The following is a 19,481-nucleotide window of genomic DNA, read 5'->3' as shown; positions in this document are numbered from 1 at the left end:
GAGGCTACCAACTTTAATTATTTAATTCTCATAGCCTCGAACATACCGCCGGTTTATTTAATTAATATTAATTCGCCGGTTCGTATTTTTTGCCAGGACTCGATTCTAAAATGGCGTTTGTGTTCTCTTCTGTGACTCCAACCCAAGTCGAGCCCTTTGTTCCACTTTTTGGCGGGCTTCTCCACAGAAGCCTCCAAAAGTGGTGCCACTCTGTCTGGGTACCACAGGGGGTGTAGGAGGGGGTTTAGGCACCCTGGACTGATTTACCTTGGTAACTCAAGTCGCACTCTTGTGTGATTGGCCCAAGTGGTGAGCCGGCTGGCTCACCACTTAGCATGTTTGATTGACGGCTAGGCTGAGTGAATGGGGGTATGCTGCATAAAAGCAGGGCTTTGGGGACTGGAACTTCAAAGTCGCCACAGGACCTGAGAATCCGACGAGGGAGAAGCTGAGCCGACCTACCACGACGACACCACCGGTGGAGCCCTGCAGAACCGACTCACCACTCCCCGACGACAGAGAAGATCTCCCGGCTGGAGAGGCTTCTTCCCCTGACTGGTGGGCACAACCAGTTTACCTTCTTCTCTTCGCACCCCAGACCGGTCTGTGGTCGAATTGCCCGTGCCAAGCACCCCGGCAGCCGGATAGCCACTTACCACTGGACCGTGAACCAACGGACCGCTCCTTGTACCCGAGAAACTCTGCGGCTGGTTTCTTCCCTGGCAGTGCAACGGACTCCTGTCTTCCTCCCCGACGAGATCCTCTCTTCCCCCGGACGAAGCACCGACTTGCATCCGCTGCCAGGAACAACTGCCCCCGCTGAAGTATTCTCACCACTTTAAGATACCGTGTCCGCCAGGCCTCCCTTTCTAAAGATTGCTACAAGGTAATAATAACCCCTTAATCTTCTGGACTGGGCTGGCCGCCTTGACCCCCTAACTGGTCCCTTTCTTTGGTCCAACTCCTTTTTGAACCATTACAAGACTTTTGTGCACTGCAACTGTATGACGTTGGACACATTTCGTTTTGATCCTCTTAAAGCGGGTCCGGCCTACTGACTCTGAATTCACAGTGTTACTTTGCCTTCCTCTCTTGTTGTGTTTGTGAAAAAGTGTTGGGATCCGTTTCATTTGATTCTCTGCTTTTCTCTCCCTTTTTAAAACGAATTATTAGAGTGCCATCTATGTTAAGCACTCACCGCTGTCTGAAAATAAGTGGGGCTTTACTCAAGACTTGTCTAAATATTCTTTTAAGGGAGTGTATATCTTTTAGTGACCGTGTTTTTGAATTGCTTACTATTAGTGCCTGTGTGATTTTCTAGATGTGGTTTTAAATAAATAATTATATCTCTTTTACACCAAGCTCTGGTCAGTGTTTACTTGTTCTACTGTGTTCTTGTGACCTATTGTGAATACTCTGTATACTGCCTAACTCTTCTTGAGGGAAGTCTGACTGCTCAGCCACAGCTACCAAGTGAATCTGTGTGGTACAGACTGCTACCAAGTGGGTTTACTGCCAAACACCTGTAGTCCTAAATCTTTTGCAGTGGTCCCAGAGGGAACTGCACAGGTTTCTGCCTAACAGGGCGCAAGCTCCCATTGTAAGGGGTCCAACTGGGTCAAAACCTCCGCTGTGGGGGGTACGTTGTCTAGACCGTCGCCTGCCTTTTCGTCTCACTGTGGGATGCCTGGATCTCGAGGGCGGTCTGGATGTGTGTTTTGTCTCACCGCAGCTAACAAGGTGAGCTTAATGGGCTCCCCTGAGCCGCAGACCACAGAGTTTTGCTCAGCCGGCACCCCATGATATAGCACACACAGGGGATGGGGGGAGGTCTGGTCGAAGAACCAGATTGGAGGTGTCTAGCCCACTCAGTCTCACTTCCGACCGTTAAGAGGCTGAATTGCGTAGTCTCTCAGCTCCCCGGTGTTCAAAACGTAGGATGCCGGGGTGGAGGCACGCAATCGTCTTCTTCTGATGCTCCCGGGCCCGGGGGGGTTCCCCAGAGACCAAGCTACACGCCACTTCACACCCCGCCATCACAGGCCCGCCCGATCAGTGTGGTTGATTGAGGGTTGCGTGGTGCTGCGAAGAGGCTCGGGGACAACGTCGGCACCACTGTAAACATCGGGGCCGATACCCAGGCAATACCTGGACCACCACGTCTGTTCTTTTCCCCCCCATGATGCTCGGGGTGCAGGCTCCACAGGGGGGTCACATTGGTAGCGCTTTGGGGGCTACATGGAGGGGGCTCTTCTCAATGTGTCTGGTTGATGGGGAGCGACGCAGAGGTGCTAGGTCATCTCTGTACCCACTGGTGGCCAATCCTTTATCCCCAAGTCTCTTTCGAGCATTGCAGGCGCAGTGGCCTCCAAGGAGGCCGCATTCAAGTAAGTGCTTGATTCCACGATCCAAGTTCCTACCGGCAGGCCCATAACCTCAATTTGTTCACAATAGGCTTCTCCCTCGACTCAGAGGTGGTTGGGAGCCCCCCCAATCCACTTCAAGAATCTCAATGTCAGTCAGCTCCAAAGCCACAGGTGCTGGTACTTGGTTAGGCGTGCGAGCAACAGAGAGCTCTTTAACAATGGTTTTAGAAGACACAATAGGCCAAAGCGAAATCAGTCTCACCTCTGGTTCTGCTATGGCAGGATTAGCCATTGTGTCCTGCAGCTTCAGTTGTCGACCAGTGCGTACCCCCCCCCCCCCACTTCCATTTTGACCGACACACCCCGGAGATGAGTGGGAGATAAGAGGGGGTTGCCCTGGACACCTCTATGTGCACTCAACGCTCTGGAGAGACTTTCTGGAATGAGGTAAGCAATACCTTTTTTCCTCACAGTACCTTAGGTTTGAAGAAAACGTTTGTGGTGGATGCTCCGCGATGTTGCAGCTACGGACCGACCTCCGGATTACTTGGTCTGATGATGAAAGGCAGGAAATGGATGGGATCTCTCAGAAATAGTCTCAAGGGAGGACCTCTGGCACGGCTTTCATCAACTTCTCTGGTCACTCTGCGGTTTTGGAGCCTTTTCTGCAGCACCAAAGGACACAATTCGCCCGGTCAATCTTCTTCGGTCCCTGCAGTCCCACACTCTGATAAGGGGTACTGGGTGAGTTGGATTGGGTCTCTGAAGTGTCCTTGTGGGCTCAGCAAAGACTTGGACAGATTCAGCCTTTCCACGATGATGCACTTGAAATGGGCAGCAGGTCCCCTGGTATTAGGGTTCTGCAACTCTGGAAACTCACAGGACCTCGGGAGGTGGCTCAAATCAAAATTAGTCTTTGGACTGGTTGTTCCCACCAGTCAGAGGGAAGGAGTCATCCTCTTCGGACCTCCTCTGTCACACAGAAAACAGGGTCAGGACAGCAGTGGTCGCTTCACGGTATTGCAAAGGGTCTGTAGGCATCTCTGGTTGTCGTCTTCTTCGGTTACTTCAGCTTCCAGTGGTCGACTTGCTTTTCACTCCAGGAGCCTCACCTTCTATACAGTTCCAGCACTTACTCCTCTGCAATCTTCCTCAGCAGTTTACAGAAAGGGGCGTTTCAGCCAGACCCCCAGTGGGAGCTTGTCCCATTCAGGCACTCTGGCAGACAAAGGACAGGAGGGTGGAAAACTCCTCCCCCACTTCCTGCCAGCCCAGACACACTGGAGCCTAGGCGGGGACACCCACGGGTTCCCTCCAAAGGCAAAATACACACACAGGCCTGCCCCTAGAAGAAGGCCTGACAAAGAACAACCATGCTAGTAATGGCGAACAAAGAAGGAAGCTCTCCAATTTAGTACTTGGGTACCCCTATTGTGCACTACCGAAGCAATGGACATAGCCTGCGGTAGAAAAACTACACAATAGTTGGTAGAACACGTCCACTGCCACAAGCCATAACGAGCAGATTGTCTATGTGACTAAAACGTCACAGGAGTAGAGAGAAGGGGGATACTAGGTACCCCTTTGTTACTCCACAACAGGTGGTGTGTGCCAATCGCTCAGACTATAAAGTTTTAGGAGAAATAAGAACTGTAGTTACTCTAGGATAAAGAAAAATAATCTCAAAGGAGGACCTTAAGGGTCCCCAGCAAAACTGCCCATGAGGGGTTGTGTGCTACGATAGTAAAATACAGATTCCTTTAAGAGTTATGGAGGAAAATAGACTCCATAGGATAGGTACAATACAAATAATGGAGTTTCAAAAGACAGAGCCCATAAGAATAAATGAGTGGGAAAAGGCTCCACTCATTCAGGATTTCAGAAAAAGGTCCAGAAGTCCAGCAAAAAGTACTGGGGGCTTGACTAGGAGAGGGGATGAAGCATAACAATGATACATCTCCCCTAAAACCCTTAAAAAAGTATGCAGAGGAATTGTCCCCAGTATGGGTATGGTTAGGGGATCAAGGCTGGCAATGGGAGGCATTTCTAAAGAAAGCAGGCTGTGTACAATAGAACTGAAGCTTTACTAAATTACCAGTTTCATGCCGAGTAACACTAGGCATCCATAGCGGGACAGGTCTCGAACACACTAAAAAAGGCAACGATCCAAAGTGGAGGGAATGCTGTGGAATCTGGTGCTGGGGAAGGTGGGCCAACAGAAGAAGTGTAAAAACCAGCAGAGTGGACCAAGTATGATTGATAAAAAGTAATTGCAAGTTACGAGAATATGCAGTACATAAAAAAGGAAGAAAGACAGATCGACTCCTTTAGAACACATGAAACAATATAAAAGAATTAAAAAAAGATTAAAATATTATGACTTTATAAATATGTAAAAAATACTAAGTATTTTGAGCAATTAATCAGATACACAGCTGCTCTCAGTGCTAGAGGCACAACCGTGCTGACATGGGTTCTTTGAACAGGGGTGTGGGGGGTTTTAGAGAAGGATAAACTATGCACCCATACTTCTTATTTTAAGGGCATGTTCCCTTAATCAGCATAGGCCAGGAAGTCGGGTCGCATACTACCTTATTTGAACACTTAATGAGTGCACTCCTGTACACCTTTACTTGATTCCCATGTGGTAGAGATTTTAGCACTGTAGTGGCCAACATGGCTAACATTATAGCTTAAGTCCTATCTTTCCGGCTCATTGTCTTTGTTGGATGCTTTCCTCCTGGGCAGGGGTAAGAAATGGCCAAAGAATATGATCATACTAATCTAGGAAAGAGCCTCTTGTGTGCTTGGAACTGGTTTGGACGAGGCATGGAGTTCTAGACACCCTAAATCCACATCCAAACCAAATGGATATAATAAATGTACCCAAACTGGCTATTCATTGACTATTACTAGCCCTGTGATAGGTGAGGAGAGGTCACAGAGGGGCACTAAGAAGCTGCTGTTGCGATCAATTTTGCCAAAGCCAACTCCCAGAGTGAACAAACCTTTCAAATTCCTGCACGTCACTGAATGTCCTCTACAACCTTGTTGAAGCCTTGGATCTGTTGGTAGCCTGCATCATCTGGAGAGGGGACGCCTCTGTGCTAGGTGGACATCCAGCATCCAATGCTTTGCAACTCACTGAAGGACTTCTTCAGGGACCCGGACTCCGAAGCTCTGTATCTGCTTTCCCACAGGTAGAGGGGCTTTCCTCTATCTAAAATGCTTTGTTTATCTTCACTGTCACTTAAAGGCTCTTGTTACGTCACAAAGACCACTTCTCTCGTCTGCCAAATCTCAGAGGTCCTGCTGCATTGAGAGTATTTGTATGTTATTTTTATAGCACATAACACCTAAGCACTGTACATAGTTAGACTGTACAAAAACAAGTAAACATGGTACAATTCAAGAGTAATTATGCAGAAGAGGGAAAATGAGATTTAAAACGGGCATGAAAAAGGGAGAAAGGAGTAATAGAACAAAAAAAGAGACAGACGTAGTTCCAAAGCTTGGGCGCCAGGGTGCCAGGAGGGAAAAAGAACAAAAACATGACTGGACACAAGGGGAACGAGGGCAAGACAGAAAGAATTGAGATTCACATTGCAAAGATCAGGTAGGGTGATACCAGGAGATCAACAATGGTAAGTACCAAAGCAAAGGTTATCATCAAAACCTGCAAATTAAGCTTAGGCCTGGTGGTATCCTGAACCATGAGATTGAGAACAGATATCACAACTGCTGATTGCCCAGACCCAACTATGAAACTAAGCCACCCCTGAACCCACAACCCCTTGCTTCCCCAATGCAGGGATCAAATTAAGGATTTGTTGAGCAGGAGCTAAAAGCAGCTCCTGGATGTCAGATGTCACCCAGTAAGCAGGTGCTACTGCTGGGTAACAAGGATCTAGTAAATAGAGATTTGCAAGTTGAACTTTCACATAAGAAGCACACTATATCCTTTTGTCCAGTATATATGGCTTATTGTGCTTTTAATGAGGTATACATGTATCATAATGCATCTTTATACTCCTTCCCAGCCCCCAAGCATTACTATCATATAGGTATGTGTGGAAGCCATTATTTGGCATGAATAGTGAAAAGTAGATCCCAGGAGCTACTTTTGTATTTTACCAGACTGTACTATGCTACAAACATGAGCTAAATAGCTCCCAGCTCCTTGAAATTTCAATAACTGCAACGCTGCAACCAACAGTGAGATTAGTTGCCCACACCGTTCCAGGCTTACCTGGAGTCATTGGTCTTCTTGGTTGTGTTCGAGGAACTGGGCAAACTACCTGTTTTTTTTCCCTCCTGTTTGCCATTAAATACAATAGGGCATAAACGTTCTACTCTGCATGTGGCCCATGGCTCTATGGCCCCGGTCCAGGAGCACAAAATTCTAAAATTACCCCGGGCAAGTAATGGGCCAAACTGGAACCACCCCACCATCCCAGACCGGCTGTTCAGGTGAGGCGCTGAGCAACCTGCGATGACACAATCCTGGGTTCCTTCTATTAAATAAAGCACAGTACACCAGAGGGTGAGGATGTTGACCCTTGCAGGAAATTCTATTATAAATACATAAAGCATGCTTAACACATTCATCCCATCTTGATTTGCCCATTTCCTGTTCCCCGTACATTGCATGTTTTTCTGTGTACAGTGTAAAAGATACCCCTTTGAACAAACCCCTCTTCCTGCGATCCTTTCGCATGTTCCCCAATCTCAACACCCCGGGATTTCCCTTCTTTACTCCACAACTTCTTACCCCCCAAATACAAATTTCTTTTGCATTTCTTTAAATAACATTGGCAGGTGTAGTGTGCCCTTAATTTCCCATTCCAGTCCCCACATGTCAGTCATGCAATAATTGTAATAGTCCAAAGTACAGTACCTTTCCGATGGTCACTTATCTTTCTCGCTCACCAATATGCACACCCCAGCTCTGCCGCAGGTGGCTGCCACAGGTTTCCAAGGGACTGGTCTGGGGCCTTGCTGATGGTTATAATATGTTAATGTTTCCTCTGTGGTGGTGGTTATTCCTATAGGCTATGGCAGCCCTTTGGTTTCTCCCGTGACAGTGTTCCACTTAAATGGGCTTAGGTAGCTTTGTGATTTTCTCTGTGGCAGAGCGATTAATGTTGAAACTTTGCCTCAGGGCTCATGAGGCCCTCTGTCTATTTCCTACGTGGCAGTGCACCAATAATTTTTCTCAGCTGTGGCAAGCAGGAAGCATTTCCGTAGGGCTCCGTACAGACCCTGTCCAAAGCCTGCGATGAACCATCGCACTTCGCAATGAGCCCTGGCCCCATAGGACGCATCGGCTGTGGTTCCAGGCAAGTCCTGCTCCTGGGGAAGGTACAGACCTCACAGGCCCCTGGCAGTGCTGGAGGCCCCGTGCATGACACTGTTGGAGTTCATCTTCACCACCCACCCCGTCTGGCCCCGGGGCAGGTGGACTTGCTCACAAGCCACGCTGCCATCTTCACCCGGGCCTCCGTGCACCACACAGCTCGAGACTCACGCTCTCCCTCCAGTCTGGCCTCTGGGTGGACCGTAGCCTCACAGGCCATGCCCTAACTCGGGGACGCCCACTCACGTGGGGGAATTCTTCACCTGGGCTGCACATGCACATGACCCAGGGCTTTTGATCTTTTGCTGGGCCACAGCTGAAATAGGCAGCCTGGCAAGCCACCTCCCCGATGCCCTGGGGTGCCATTTGCAGCCCCGGCCCCACAGGGTGCACTAATCTTCCTTCATTGAATTCCCTTCCTTCTCGGGTAAGTCCATTCTTGCTGGCAGGGAAGACCTGCCCATTGTCCCAGAGTTCTATGTATCCACCATGACGGGGAGACATGGTTCAGTCAGGCAAGTCCTGTTAAGCACACTAAATAAAAGATGTGGTTACATGATCTGTGCCCTTGTTTATTTCTCTTCTATTGTTCTGCCTACCTACCCCTTTGTATGTAACCCCCTACTTGAAAGGGCCCATTGTGTGCCAGGTGATACACTGCAGCTACCCTTGCCTTAAATTTGGAGGTGCAACCTGGGTATATGAATCTTACCTCAGGCCTCCTAGACATCTGGAATTGGTAACTGCCTACTTTGTGCACAGGAGATGTGTCCCCATCTAACCACTTCAAGTTCATTGAGCCCCATTTAATCCTACAGGATAACTTTGATAACATTGCTATATTCCCCTTAAGTATCCAAAACTGGTAACTGATCTGAAACTCTTCTTGAACAATGTTTACTAGGATACAGTTGGACTGCTTAAACTTATTTTCCAAGTGTTGTTGTCAACTATAGTGTTAAAAGGTTTATGACATGTACTAACATCTTTCTCCCCCACTTTAATCTACTTAACAGTATATTGCTTGACAACTGTCTTTTTATCTATATGTGGTTGGTGTCTAAATAAGACACCCATGTTGTGTTATGTATATGCATGTATAGTTTTACTTACCTGTAGTACCCTTCGCTCTTGGTGCACCTGTTCTCTTCATAAATACATTTATTTTTTATATTTACCTGTGTGGACAATCTATTGTACGACAATCAGTGGGCACATTACATGTACTTTATACCAGTCTCCTGATATCCTTAGTCTAAGCCTTGCAGCTAAGGCATGTTACCAGTGAGTTTGCTTTGACTCTGCTACACACAACCGTCTACAATAGAGGTTGTTAAAATCCCTACCAACAGTAGGACATTTCAGAAACCTATTCAAATCATGAATGCATGGGATTCATACTACTGTGTGTACAATACAAGTCAGGTTGGTATGTAGTTTCTCCACTGCACACTGGGGTGCACCAATATAAGTCTTAAAACAGAGCTATGCTGGTGTATAGCAAATGGAAATGCACCCACCTTACTGTTTAGCTGTTGAATCCTCAGCTCCTTCTGGTGCAGTTGCTTCAGAGAATCACTGAGTTGGGATTGGAGTTGCACTGTTTCCTCCTCCTGAATTTTCCCATTGCCCATTTCTGGTGAAGCCTGCCAAAGTAGGATATTAGATGTTATTGTGGGAAAGGGTATTTGGGCTTCAAACTGAAGGAGTTTTCAGCAGTCCACAAATTTGCCTTGCAAGATGGATGTATCTGGAATCTAACCTAAAACTAGAGTGTCAACCCAGGGTTAATATGCAGATCGCACAAACATATATGGGACACTGAACCCCTAGTTCCCACAGATGCACAGTATGCTTGCACAGGCAAGGTGGGCTCACATACATCTTAACGACATGTGACTAGAACACTTTGTTTGCCACAATTGATTCCCTGAATATGCATGTCAAGATTACCCAGAGCAATGCTACTATTGCTGGAGGATCATCTTAGAAGGAAGGGTATTTGCAAGGTGCGTATTAAGAGGTACTCATTCTTATTTTCTATGCCACAGTGAAGATTTACTAATTACTGTCACACTTCTTATGCACTCTGGGCGATTCAAGTCCCCACTTCAAAGAAAATGTAGCATACATTGCCATTTCTCTTCTCCATTCACGCGTCACTCCACCCGCCCGCTTCCTTCCGCACAAAGTAGTTCAACAGGGTCTGATGAAGAGTACTGCACTAATTATCCATCCCTTTACTTCGTTTTTTGAGAGACTGGCATGCAATTGCATTTTTATAAAGTGTGGAATTTGGTGCATCATGTATAATTAAAATACCATCCCTATGCTTTGTCAATTAAGTTCAAGCTGTGTTCATTTCCCTGAATCTCACACTGTGTGCTACATGTACTGCATAGAATTGAACTGATTATTTGTATAGCGCTTAAACACAATGTGTTTCAAAGCGTTTCAAGGAGGGAGGGAACATGGGAGAATACAATTACATTATTACAAGTCCTTGAAACAATTCAGAATGTGAGAAATGACTATCATAATCAGCCTGGCGACATTTCAGATAGTGCAAGTGCAAGGAACAGTTAAGGAGAAGAAGGGAAGGGGAGAAAAAATGAGACAAAACCAGCAGTAACATTACTATGCCTAATGACAATTGATGTAGAGCATGAGTAAACAAGAGGAGGGGAAGAGGGACAGGGGGTGATGTGGAATGAGGGTGAAGGAGAGGAACAAAACAAGCAACTATCATAATAGGTCAGACAACGATGCAGAATAGTGCTGGTGGGGGGGAGAAGACATGGAGGGAAAGGGGGAAACAGACCAGCTGCTATAAAAGGTCCAGGGACAAATGATAGGAGTAAGTGCTAGTGGAACATTAAAACAGGGGTGGGTAGGGGCAAGGTGGCTACAAGGAACAGGTGGCTACGACTACTATGCCTGACGGCAATTGAGGTAGTGCCAGACTTTAACAAGAGAAGTAGAGGGTGGCGGGGGAAAGAGAGGGTAGGTGACTGCAAAAGGCAGGCGGGTACAATTACTATGCCTAACGGCAATTGAGGTAGTGCCGGAAATTAACAGGAGGAGGGAAGAGTGGCGGAGAAGAGGGGAGGAGGGAAAATAAATAGGGAAAGGGACTTCAGGTGAGCAGGCGCTAGAGGAACTTGTGAAAATGACCAAGGTATTTCACAGCCCAGTTCTCCAGGTAGAAAGCAGATCTGTGAGCTGTAGGTTCCACAGATCCTTGCATTGGCTGTAATTTCGGAGTTTTCATACCGATTTTTGATGATCTGAAACTCCTTTGCACCCATACTTGCACCCATAATCATACTTCACCTGTGGTGCTTTAAGCCACCTACCCATAAGAGTCACAAAAAACACATTAGCCTTTCTCTCCTACTTTGCCAAGATCCCTGCATGCAAACACCATCAACACAACTTGGTCTCCAGCTATTACATTACACCAATAACATTAATTCATATCCAATGATGAAGAGGGAAAGGACCTAATGTACATCTAGTCTGCCCATTTCCCTGCCTTCCAAAACACAAACTGCAAAATGTTCAGCTCTCACTTTACTTTTACATCACAAACTACTTGGGGATCTAAGAAATGAAACTTCTCCACCTAAATAGTACAAAAATGAGGGTCAAACAGGTATAAACATACCAGTACTACTTGCCATACACCCTTAATACAGCATTTCAGATTACAATTGTATTTACTAGTGAGGATTTAATAAAATGTTGCTCGTTCCTGTGGCTAAAATGTTCACATTTGTTATGCTATTATCCTTTTGGTGTCACTCACACACACACACCTTGCAGAAGACAATTTTTATTAATTATTAGCTGGTCTAGGACAGACTTTTTGGGGATTCTGCTGACCCATTTTATGAGACCCTTAAGCGTATTGTGTTTCTATTATTAATTATTACTACTATGCATTTATTTACTGGAAAGCTTTCACAGAAAATAAATATCATCAAATAACATTTAAAAAGAAAAATATACATAACTTTATAAACCAAATACAATTTCAGCCAATTCTGCACACAAAAAAACTAAGTTATGCTCAGGGAAATGTGTGCGCCCTGCATAAACTGGCTCCACCAATCCTCTATTGAAATTATATTCATATTATGCACAAAAAATGTATAATAAAATACCCTATGAGAGTTGGCTGCAGCCTATATTTCCTCTAAACTGTGTGCATGTGCATTTGCCCATTAACTTGTGGCTGATGCTCAGAAGAGCAGTAGCAGCGCACACAGTTACCCCTTTTTCCAGCATTCATAAGGCACAAGCCACAACACTTAGCTGCCACTTGCTTTCTCAGTTAAAAAAGCGAAATTATACTAACTAGAGTCGATATCATGGTCTGGCTTGGTTTCCATTAACAAACACACAAGACATATACCCTCTTTGCACTTAACACATTTTCATGAACAATGGATTTCTCAACTGAGACCTAATTACAACATTATTTCATATATCATTTTTGATATATTAGCTCATACATTAATAATTCATCGTTACACAACACATTTCATCAATATTTTTTACACTAACACAAGGCTAAAATGTAGATACAATACCCTATAGACCGCACTGCACTCACTCACACCATACCAATAATTCCCGCAACACTGCATTCATACTGTGCTAGATTAGATCACAAGGGGGTCAATAAATGGACCACAGGTGCAAAACGATATTTAGAGAATACCAATGCACCATTCATTTCTCAATGGCCCGTATCCCTTCAATTTCTTATATAAAATAGGCCCTGCTGATTTATAAAAAACAGTCACAATCCACTTATTGTTTTAAAATCGTCAACTTGAGTTTCGGCTTTATGGTCTGCCTCAATTACATAGACCATCCATTTTCAGGACAATACACAATCGGTCTGCAGGGCTGCATTCCAGTCTTTTGAAAGAAGAAAAATATTTAACCTTAAAACATTTAAGACACCATTCTGTTTTCATGTGCCAATCGACATTTTTTAACCTCTGCATTGGTCTATTAGTCTAGTATAGGAATAACCACTTCCAGCTGTGCATCCACCCACACACACATTTAATTCTCTCAATTCTTTACATTACCAGCACTATTCAAGGGTGACCTTATAAACCCATGGATATGTAGGATGTAGAGTAGGCCAGTTTAATGCTCAGTTATAGGAAAGATTTTCCATTAAACCTTTGCTTCCTTGACATCAACGGAAGCCCCGGCAATTTGCTATGGCGTGAACCCTGTACTGACTTTTGGAGGTAAATGAAGTATTTTTACCATACTTACACCTTGCATGACTCACTTATTTTGGTGGCCCTGCTCAGCACATCTGGTTACCTGTGCAGGGAGACTGTGCTGTGTGATTACTGTATTGTTTAACTGTTGCATCCCTCACCTTACAGTTTAGTGCTGCAGGAGTATGACATACCCCCTTTTCTTTTTATTTAGTAACATTTTTGTTACCTCTTTGATGTGTCAAAAACGGGCTTAGTGGGAGCGGATTAATTTCTATCGTTTTTTTCAATGAACTCTGTTGAGATGCATTTTCAGAATCAGCCCAGTGGATATATTATGCCCTATTCTGGTTAACAGGTATAATATACACTAATGTATACACTAATGTCTAGCTCTTATCCTGGTAGTGTGACTGAGCAGCAAGGCTTAGATTAGGAAGTGTGACTGGTGAAGGGTTCAGGTAAGCGCACAAAGAGCACCTTTAATAATACAGAATGGATACAAATTAGGTATTTACATAGTCTTTAGCCAAACTCATAGCAATAAAAAAACCAAAGGTAAGTAACAAACTAAAACATTCACTACTAGTATATACACGGTCATTTTGGTGTGCTCTGCTAAAAACACTTTACTATAAAGTTAGATACGTTTTATAATACTGTAGCATAACAAAGCAAGTGAACAAAAGAACCAGGTAAGTAACCATTAGTTGGAGAACTAATATGTGTACAATTAAAGAGTTAGAAACTCCATACTAAACATTAAAATATAAGGTACAACACCTTAGAAAGTCCTTCCCTAGCTAGAAAAGAGATTCAGGGGGCTTAGTGCACTAGAGTCACAGGTCCCAATGCAGTTCCCTTCAGAAGGCTGAGTGTGTTTTAAGAGTCTGAAAAAGTGTCTGAAAAGCCAACAGGCAGTTTGTTTGTAAGGGTCTCAAAGTTAGAAATCAATTGAAGAAAAGCTCTTAGCAGACCCTTTCCCAATCCAACCACTTTAAGGGGCCCCAGGGGAGGATCTTTGACCAGAACCCTACTGATCACAGTCAGGCAAGGGGGTGATAGGATAAGGACTTTAAACCCACTAAACCTGTGAGGGACCTGAATGTGTCTCCCCAGCTAGTCCCCAGGGATCTGTCATCGAGGTGGCCAGGACACAGCAATTGCTATTGGATCCAGTTCCTGGGGGTGGACCAGTGAGGGAGGATCATCTGGATGGGGGTCCTCGGGGAGTGGTCACTGACAGGTGAGACACGGTATCCCCTTCTTTCAACACCTTTTCCCCATCATACCACGTAGGACATTCAAAACCACTGCCCTCTACCCCCCTTTCCCGACACAAACACTTTTGCATGACACACAAGAGACCGGACTAATACCAGAGCTGTTTACCCGACATGTCCCAATAGAAGGGTCAGGCAATTGATCAGAATCACACACACCCGACGGCCCTTTCCCTTCCCCACAGGGATAAAAGGTGGAGCAAGAGAGCACAGTACGAGCAAGTCAGGGTGCACGACGAGACCGCTATCGAGACCTGGCAGTTTAAGAAGAGGAGAAGGCGGCGAATATCGATAGGTGGGCAAGGAGAGACACAACCTTGCCCTTTTCGACACAAACCTGCGAAACCTCCTTAGAGGGACTTGTGAGACTGAGGACAATAGCCCAAGTGTGTTGCAACAGATGTCAACGGTACATAGAGCGTGTCAACGCTGATAAGCGGGAGCGAGGGAAACTCCTGCTACCGTGGTACCGACCTTGACTCCAGCTAGGAAGAACGCTAAGCGGTTCATCACAGCTGGTGAGTCGAGGGGAGAGCCGATAACAGCCGGGTTGTGATGAATGAAAGTCGCAAATGGCAAGTTGAACCAAGTTTAAAGAACTGTAAGAGTATTAAGTGGAGGCCAGCTGCAGAGGGAACTGCCACAACGTGGGTGCTAACTCGAGAGACTCTGGGCGATCCCCATCTGAATGAAACTACAGAAACGAGAAGGCTGTAGAAGAGCCGCCAAGTTAGGTCAAAGTGATCATACAGGAGGTCAAGCAAAATATCCATACAGTCGAAAGCCTTTGACCTAAGAACTATAGAGAAAGTAAGGGAAGTGAATCCCTCAATCATTGAAAGTGAAGTGAATGTGAAGAGGGGAAGATTGAACCTGGACGAGGGATGCTGTCTAAAGTCCCATGAAACAGTTGTCATGATGCCTACCCCCCCAAGGAGCCAGACCGGGCCCAGCAACCCCAGAGGCAGACATCATGTTCCTGAGGGAAGTCCCAGCAGCCCCAGGTAGGGGCCCTTTGGACTCAGTCCAGGCGCCATAGGCGCCAGACTCATAAAGGATGACTTTGTGTTAAGAAGTGCTTGGTGTGAACTTACCTGATGCAGACCGTGCTGCAACATCCAGGCCACCTAGAGGCCTGAATGGGACTATTTTACCTATGGGACTACTTTATCACACGGGTGTAGCCGGAGGAAGAATACATGCCTTAGAGGAAGAATACATACCTGGAACTACTTTGAAGGCTACTTAAGCCACGCCCAGGCAGCAACTCACGCTTCGCGTTGTTCTGCACCTAGCAGCTGGACGCTCACCCTGTCTGCTCCTGCATCCGGACTCCAGCCACGCCTGACAGTATCCTGGAACACCTGTAAAGGGAGAAGAGAGGAGAACAGGAGAAAGAAGAGACATTACCTGCTTAATCCACATTCCTGAGTCATCTCGCCGACGATCCTAAAGGGAAGACATTCATTTTTAAAAGCACATCGCATAGCTCGCTGCAGCGCAGCATTCCACTCACCTTTACTAGGCGCCTTCTTGCCCATCAGCGACCATCTGGATCTTCCGCCGCATTTCAGTGCCTAAAGGAGAAAAAGACAAGAACAAAGGTGAGCTAGGGAAGAGAATAAGAAAGGCTTAATTTCCACCATAAGACTTACCTGTTGGGTCAATCCCTCTTCACTTCGGGTCGGCGCCGTTTCTTCGGCATTTCCGAACCCCGGCCCCTAAGGGGAAAAAGACATTAGCATTAGTGAGCGAATGCAAGGACATTAGCGGAACGCTCATCTAAGACTTACCTGATATTTATTGGGACATCTCTTCTCACTTCAGGTCGGCGCCATATCTTCGGCATTTCCGAACCCCGGCCCCTAAGGGGAAAAAGACACAAGCATTAGTGCATTAATGCAAGAACACTAGAGGAACCACTCATCAAAAACTCACCAGAATTTTCCTTCAACGGTTCCATTCCCTAACTCGGAATCTTCATTCAGCACCTGAAATAGAGAAAACAGACAATGGTTATTTTAAGCTTGAACTTGCAACAGAATTCTTACCGGAAAAGCCAAGCGAACTTGAACTCTCACCAATCCGAGATCCAGTGAAGTAACTGGATAACAACGCGCCCCTGCATCAGAAGCAGGATGGAGAGCTCGTCCTTTCAGACCCTAAGAAGGATATTTCTACGAGCCAGACAAGCCAGATTTGGGGTCCGGTCCATGCCATCTTCCGAGTCCTGCGCATCACCCTAGAAGAGGCCACAGCAATCCAAACCAGGCCAGCGCCTCCGTGGGAGTCAGGTGAGCGTTACAACAGTGTGTTGACAAACGTGGACCCGGCCGAGGGATGTCCAGTGGAACTGTTTAAAAAGACTTTAAGATTGGTGAATAAAGGAAGAGCCATCGTGAACACAGAGGAGGGAGGCTGAAAGTAATGAGGGTCAGCGCCTGGAAGAGGGGGCCCATGAGGTGAAGAATCCACACCCTAAGTAATACCAGGAATCAAACTTTCATTTTGTTGAAGGAACCTTTTGTTTTGTTAATAAAAACTTGAGGTCCTCAAAGGCAAGAGATTTTCAAGTGAAATGAGACTTGGCCATTGACGGCTCTGATAACTGCAAGTGGAACTGTAGTCTCGTCCTGGGGAAAGCTTGAGAGTGTACTGTGCTCCAAGATTCCACTTTACCCCGTGTTCAAAACGTGGGGAATGGAGATCCAAGCTACCGCATCCTGACATATTATTTGTGAACACTTCTTTCTTTTCTTGAAAACTATCCCACACCCTTTTTGTATTAGTTGTAAGGTTTGGCAGTAGGTTTCTTAATATAGGCCCTTTTTATTGGACACAACACCACTAGGACTGCCTCATTTTCATTTGAAGGTCAATGTTTGCTTCGATCTTAGATTTAGGTTTAGATTAGGCGTTTTCCCAACCTGCATACAGTTTAAATAAACACCCTTGAACTGTGACTACTTGTGTCTGTCTTTACTGTTGCCACCATGAGTTCTTTACAAACCCTATGGATGTACAAGGGGTAGGAACTTGTATGTTTACTCAAATCTTGTACTTCGATTCTCACAGGGACCACCACAGAAGTTTCTGAAATCGCTGGTTCCCCATTTCTCGTGCCTTGGAGATGATGAAGGCAGTCCAGGGGTCTCGGACGGAGCAGCCCTTTGTCTGGTTTTGGGTCCTGCTAGTTGGCGGTTCTGGGCTCCATTGGATTGGTTCTGGATACTGCCCACCTACTGTACTGAACAAAGGACTACCATTCCGGCGACTACCTGAGAGGACCCCCAGGAAACGATGCAGTGAAGATCAGCGGGAGCCATTCTGAAATAATGGCAGACGTCGACCCTTGTGACAGAAACAAAAACTGCTCCTGATAAGTCGCCTCCATCTGGTAGAGAGCTATTACTGCATAGGGATACCACTTGTTTCGTAAGTCGAGGATATGCAGTGTCCCATGGTTCAACACGGGATGGTGACTGATGCAGAGAAGTAGTCAAGGTCAGCCCACAGGATAGTTTTGGGATGCTGCTAAAAGCTTCCAAGGGCAGGGTCCTCAAGCAAGGGTCAAGACTGGTTGTTTCCACCGATCCAGGGATCGAAGCATCAATGAAGACCTTCTGGAGATCAGGAAAAAGAGCATGGCTTCACAATGACGGTTGAAGAAAGCAATACTGGCTGAATCCCAACAATGAGTTCTGGGTCTTCAGCAGGATGCACCTCCTGGTAGGCGTCATGGATCCAATGATGATCTGTTGAATGGTTACAGGAGTCCCCCCTTTAATACATGGTTCGAGCTACACCCCCCGCCCCTGACCCCCGAGCCCACTAACGGTGAGAATCAGCAGCATTCAAACTGGCATAGGCTGCCCAATCCTGGACAGACTCTGGCCAAAACACCTGCCCTGCAACAGAAACACTTCGGTACTTCCCAGCCCTTCTTGGGTTATCAGGTTTTTCACCCCTTTGTGGGGTATCCTGTGGCCTGTCCGCCCTGCTCCCACACCTTGCTTTATGCTGCGTACCTGTTTCTTGGCAGTGGTGCTCGTCAGGGGAGGTAGTCTCTCTGGCTGCTGCAGAACCACAACTCTGACATCTCTTCTGTCTTCTACGTCTGGCGTCAGTTCCTTCCGTCGGTGCTTGACAATACTTTGGCAGAAAGATTTTCCTTTTGCACCTTTCCCTCCAGAGAATTTTATGGGGCAACCTTTCTTTTTGCTTGTTTTGAACACCGTTCTGACTTGTGGAGGTCAGTTAAGCATTATGCTTTACCTCCCTTGCCTGTTTTGCTCATTCTTGTGGGGAAACAGACTAGTCCCTAAGACTGTCCGTACTGTCTCCTTGTGAATTCTTGTATTTTTACAATTGCACAAATCACCTTACAGTGAAGTGCAGTTAGGATACTATGTATCTTTATAACCTTTTATATAATGGCTTTTTGGTTACTTTTACAATGTGCCTCAGACAAGCTGGAGGCAGCTATTTTTACAGTTTTTATGTTATTTTTCTTGTGCACTTTTGCATTTACCATGAACGGTTAGTAAAAGAGGCCAGCACCCAAAGATGGCTGTGCCACAAGGTTTTTCACCTGTTCTTTGGCCATGCTGTTCTTTGGCCTTCTTCCTGCCTTCTCAGGTCAGGAAATGCCTTATAGGGAAATCCCTTTCGCGGCGGAGCTGTGGCCAGAAGAACAGCAGTCTTCATTGTGACAAAGTTTCACCGAGCTAAGCATTGGCTAAAATGATGGAGCCATCACCTGTGCCTGCACCAAGTTCCGCTCCCACTGTACTTGAATGTATAGTACTGGAGGATAGCAGATGGCATACCCCCCTCAAAAACTGTAGCACAAAAACAATCTCAAAGAAAAGACTTTGGCATGAAAATGGACAATGCAGCCAGGTATCTCTGCACAGCAACCCCACCTTAACAAATGCAGTGGAAAATCCAGCAAACCTAGCCATGCATGGACTTCAATTCACCAAAATAGCTTGCCTCAGATAGCAGGAGTGGCACACTCGAATAAATCACAGGATTTTAACCACAGAAACCCCTTCCACCACTACCCACCCCTTTATATACCTTGCCAATACTTACAATCTGTGGTAAAAAAAAAGAAAGGAAAAAAAGGAGGTACACAATTCGGAACAATCCATTCGCTAAAGTTGCATATTCGGGAAAAGTAAGGAAAACATCAAAGTGCATCATCAAAAGCTCAAATACTGCT

At 45.9% G+C, this 19,481-nt stretch overlaps 1 protein-coding gene across 1 annotated transcript in view; it reads right to left on the bottom strand.

Moving 5' to 3' along the window:
* GOLGB1 (golgin B1) overlaps positions 1-19,481 on the bottom strand; it is a 959,320-nt gene that overhangs the window by 325,890 nt on the left and 613,949 nt on the right. Inside the window, exon 15 of the mRNA XM_069629448.1 lies at positions 9,243-9,368. Coding sequence (XP_069485549.1) covers positions 9,243-9,368 — 126 coding nt within the window. The remainder of the gene's footprint in view (positions 1-9,242; positions 9,369-19,481) is intronic.

Source organism: Ambystoma mexicanum, chromosome 12 (assembly GCF_040938575.1).
Source record: "Ambystoma mexicanum isolate Mex_15411 chromosome 12, UKY_AmexF1_1, whole genome shotgun sequence".
NCBI lineage: Eukaryota > Metazoa > Chordata > Amphibia > Caudata > Ambystomatidae > Ambystoma > Ambystoma mexicanum.
Note: the sequence above shows the minus strand (reverse complement) of the source record. Positions and strands in the feature narration are given on the sequence as shown.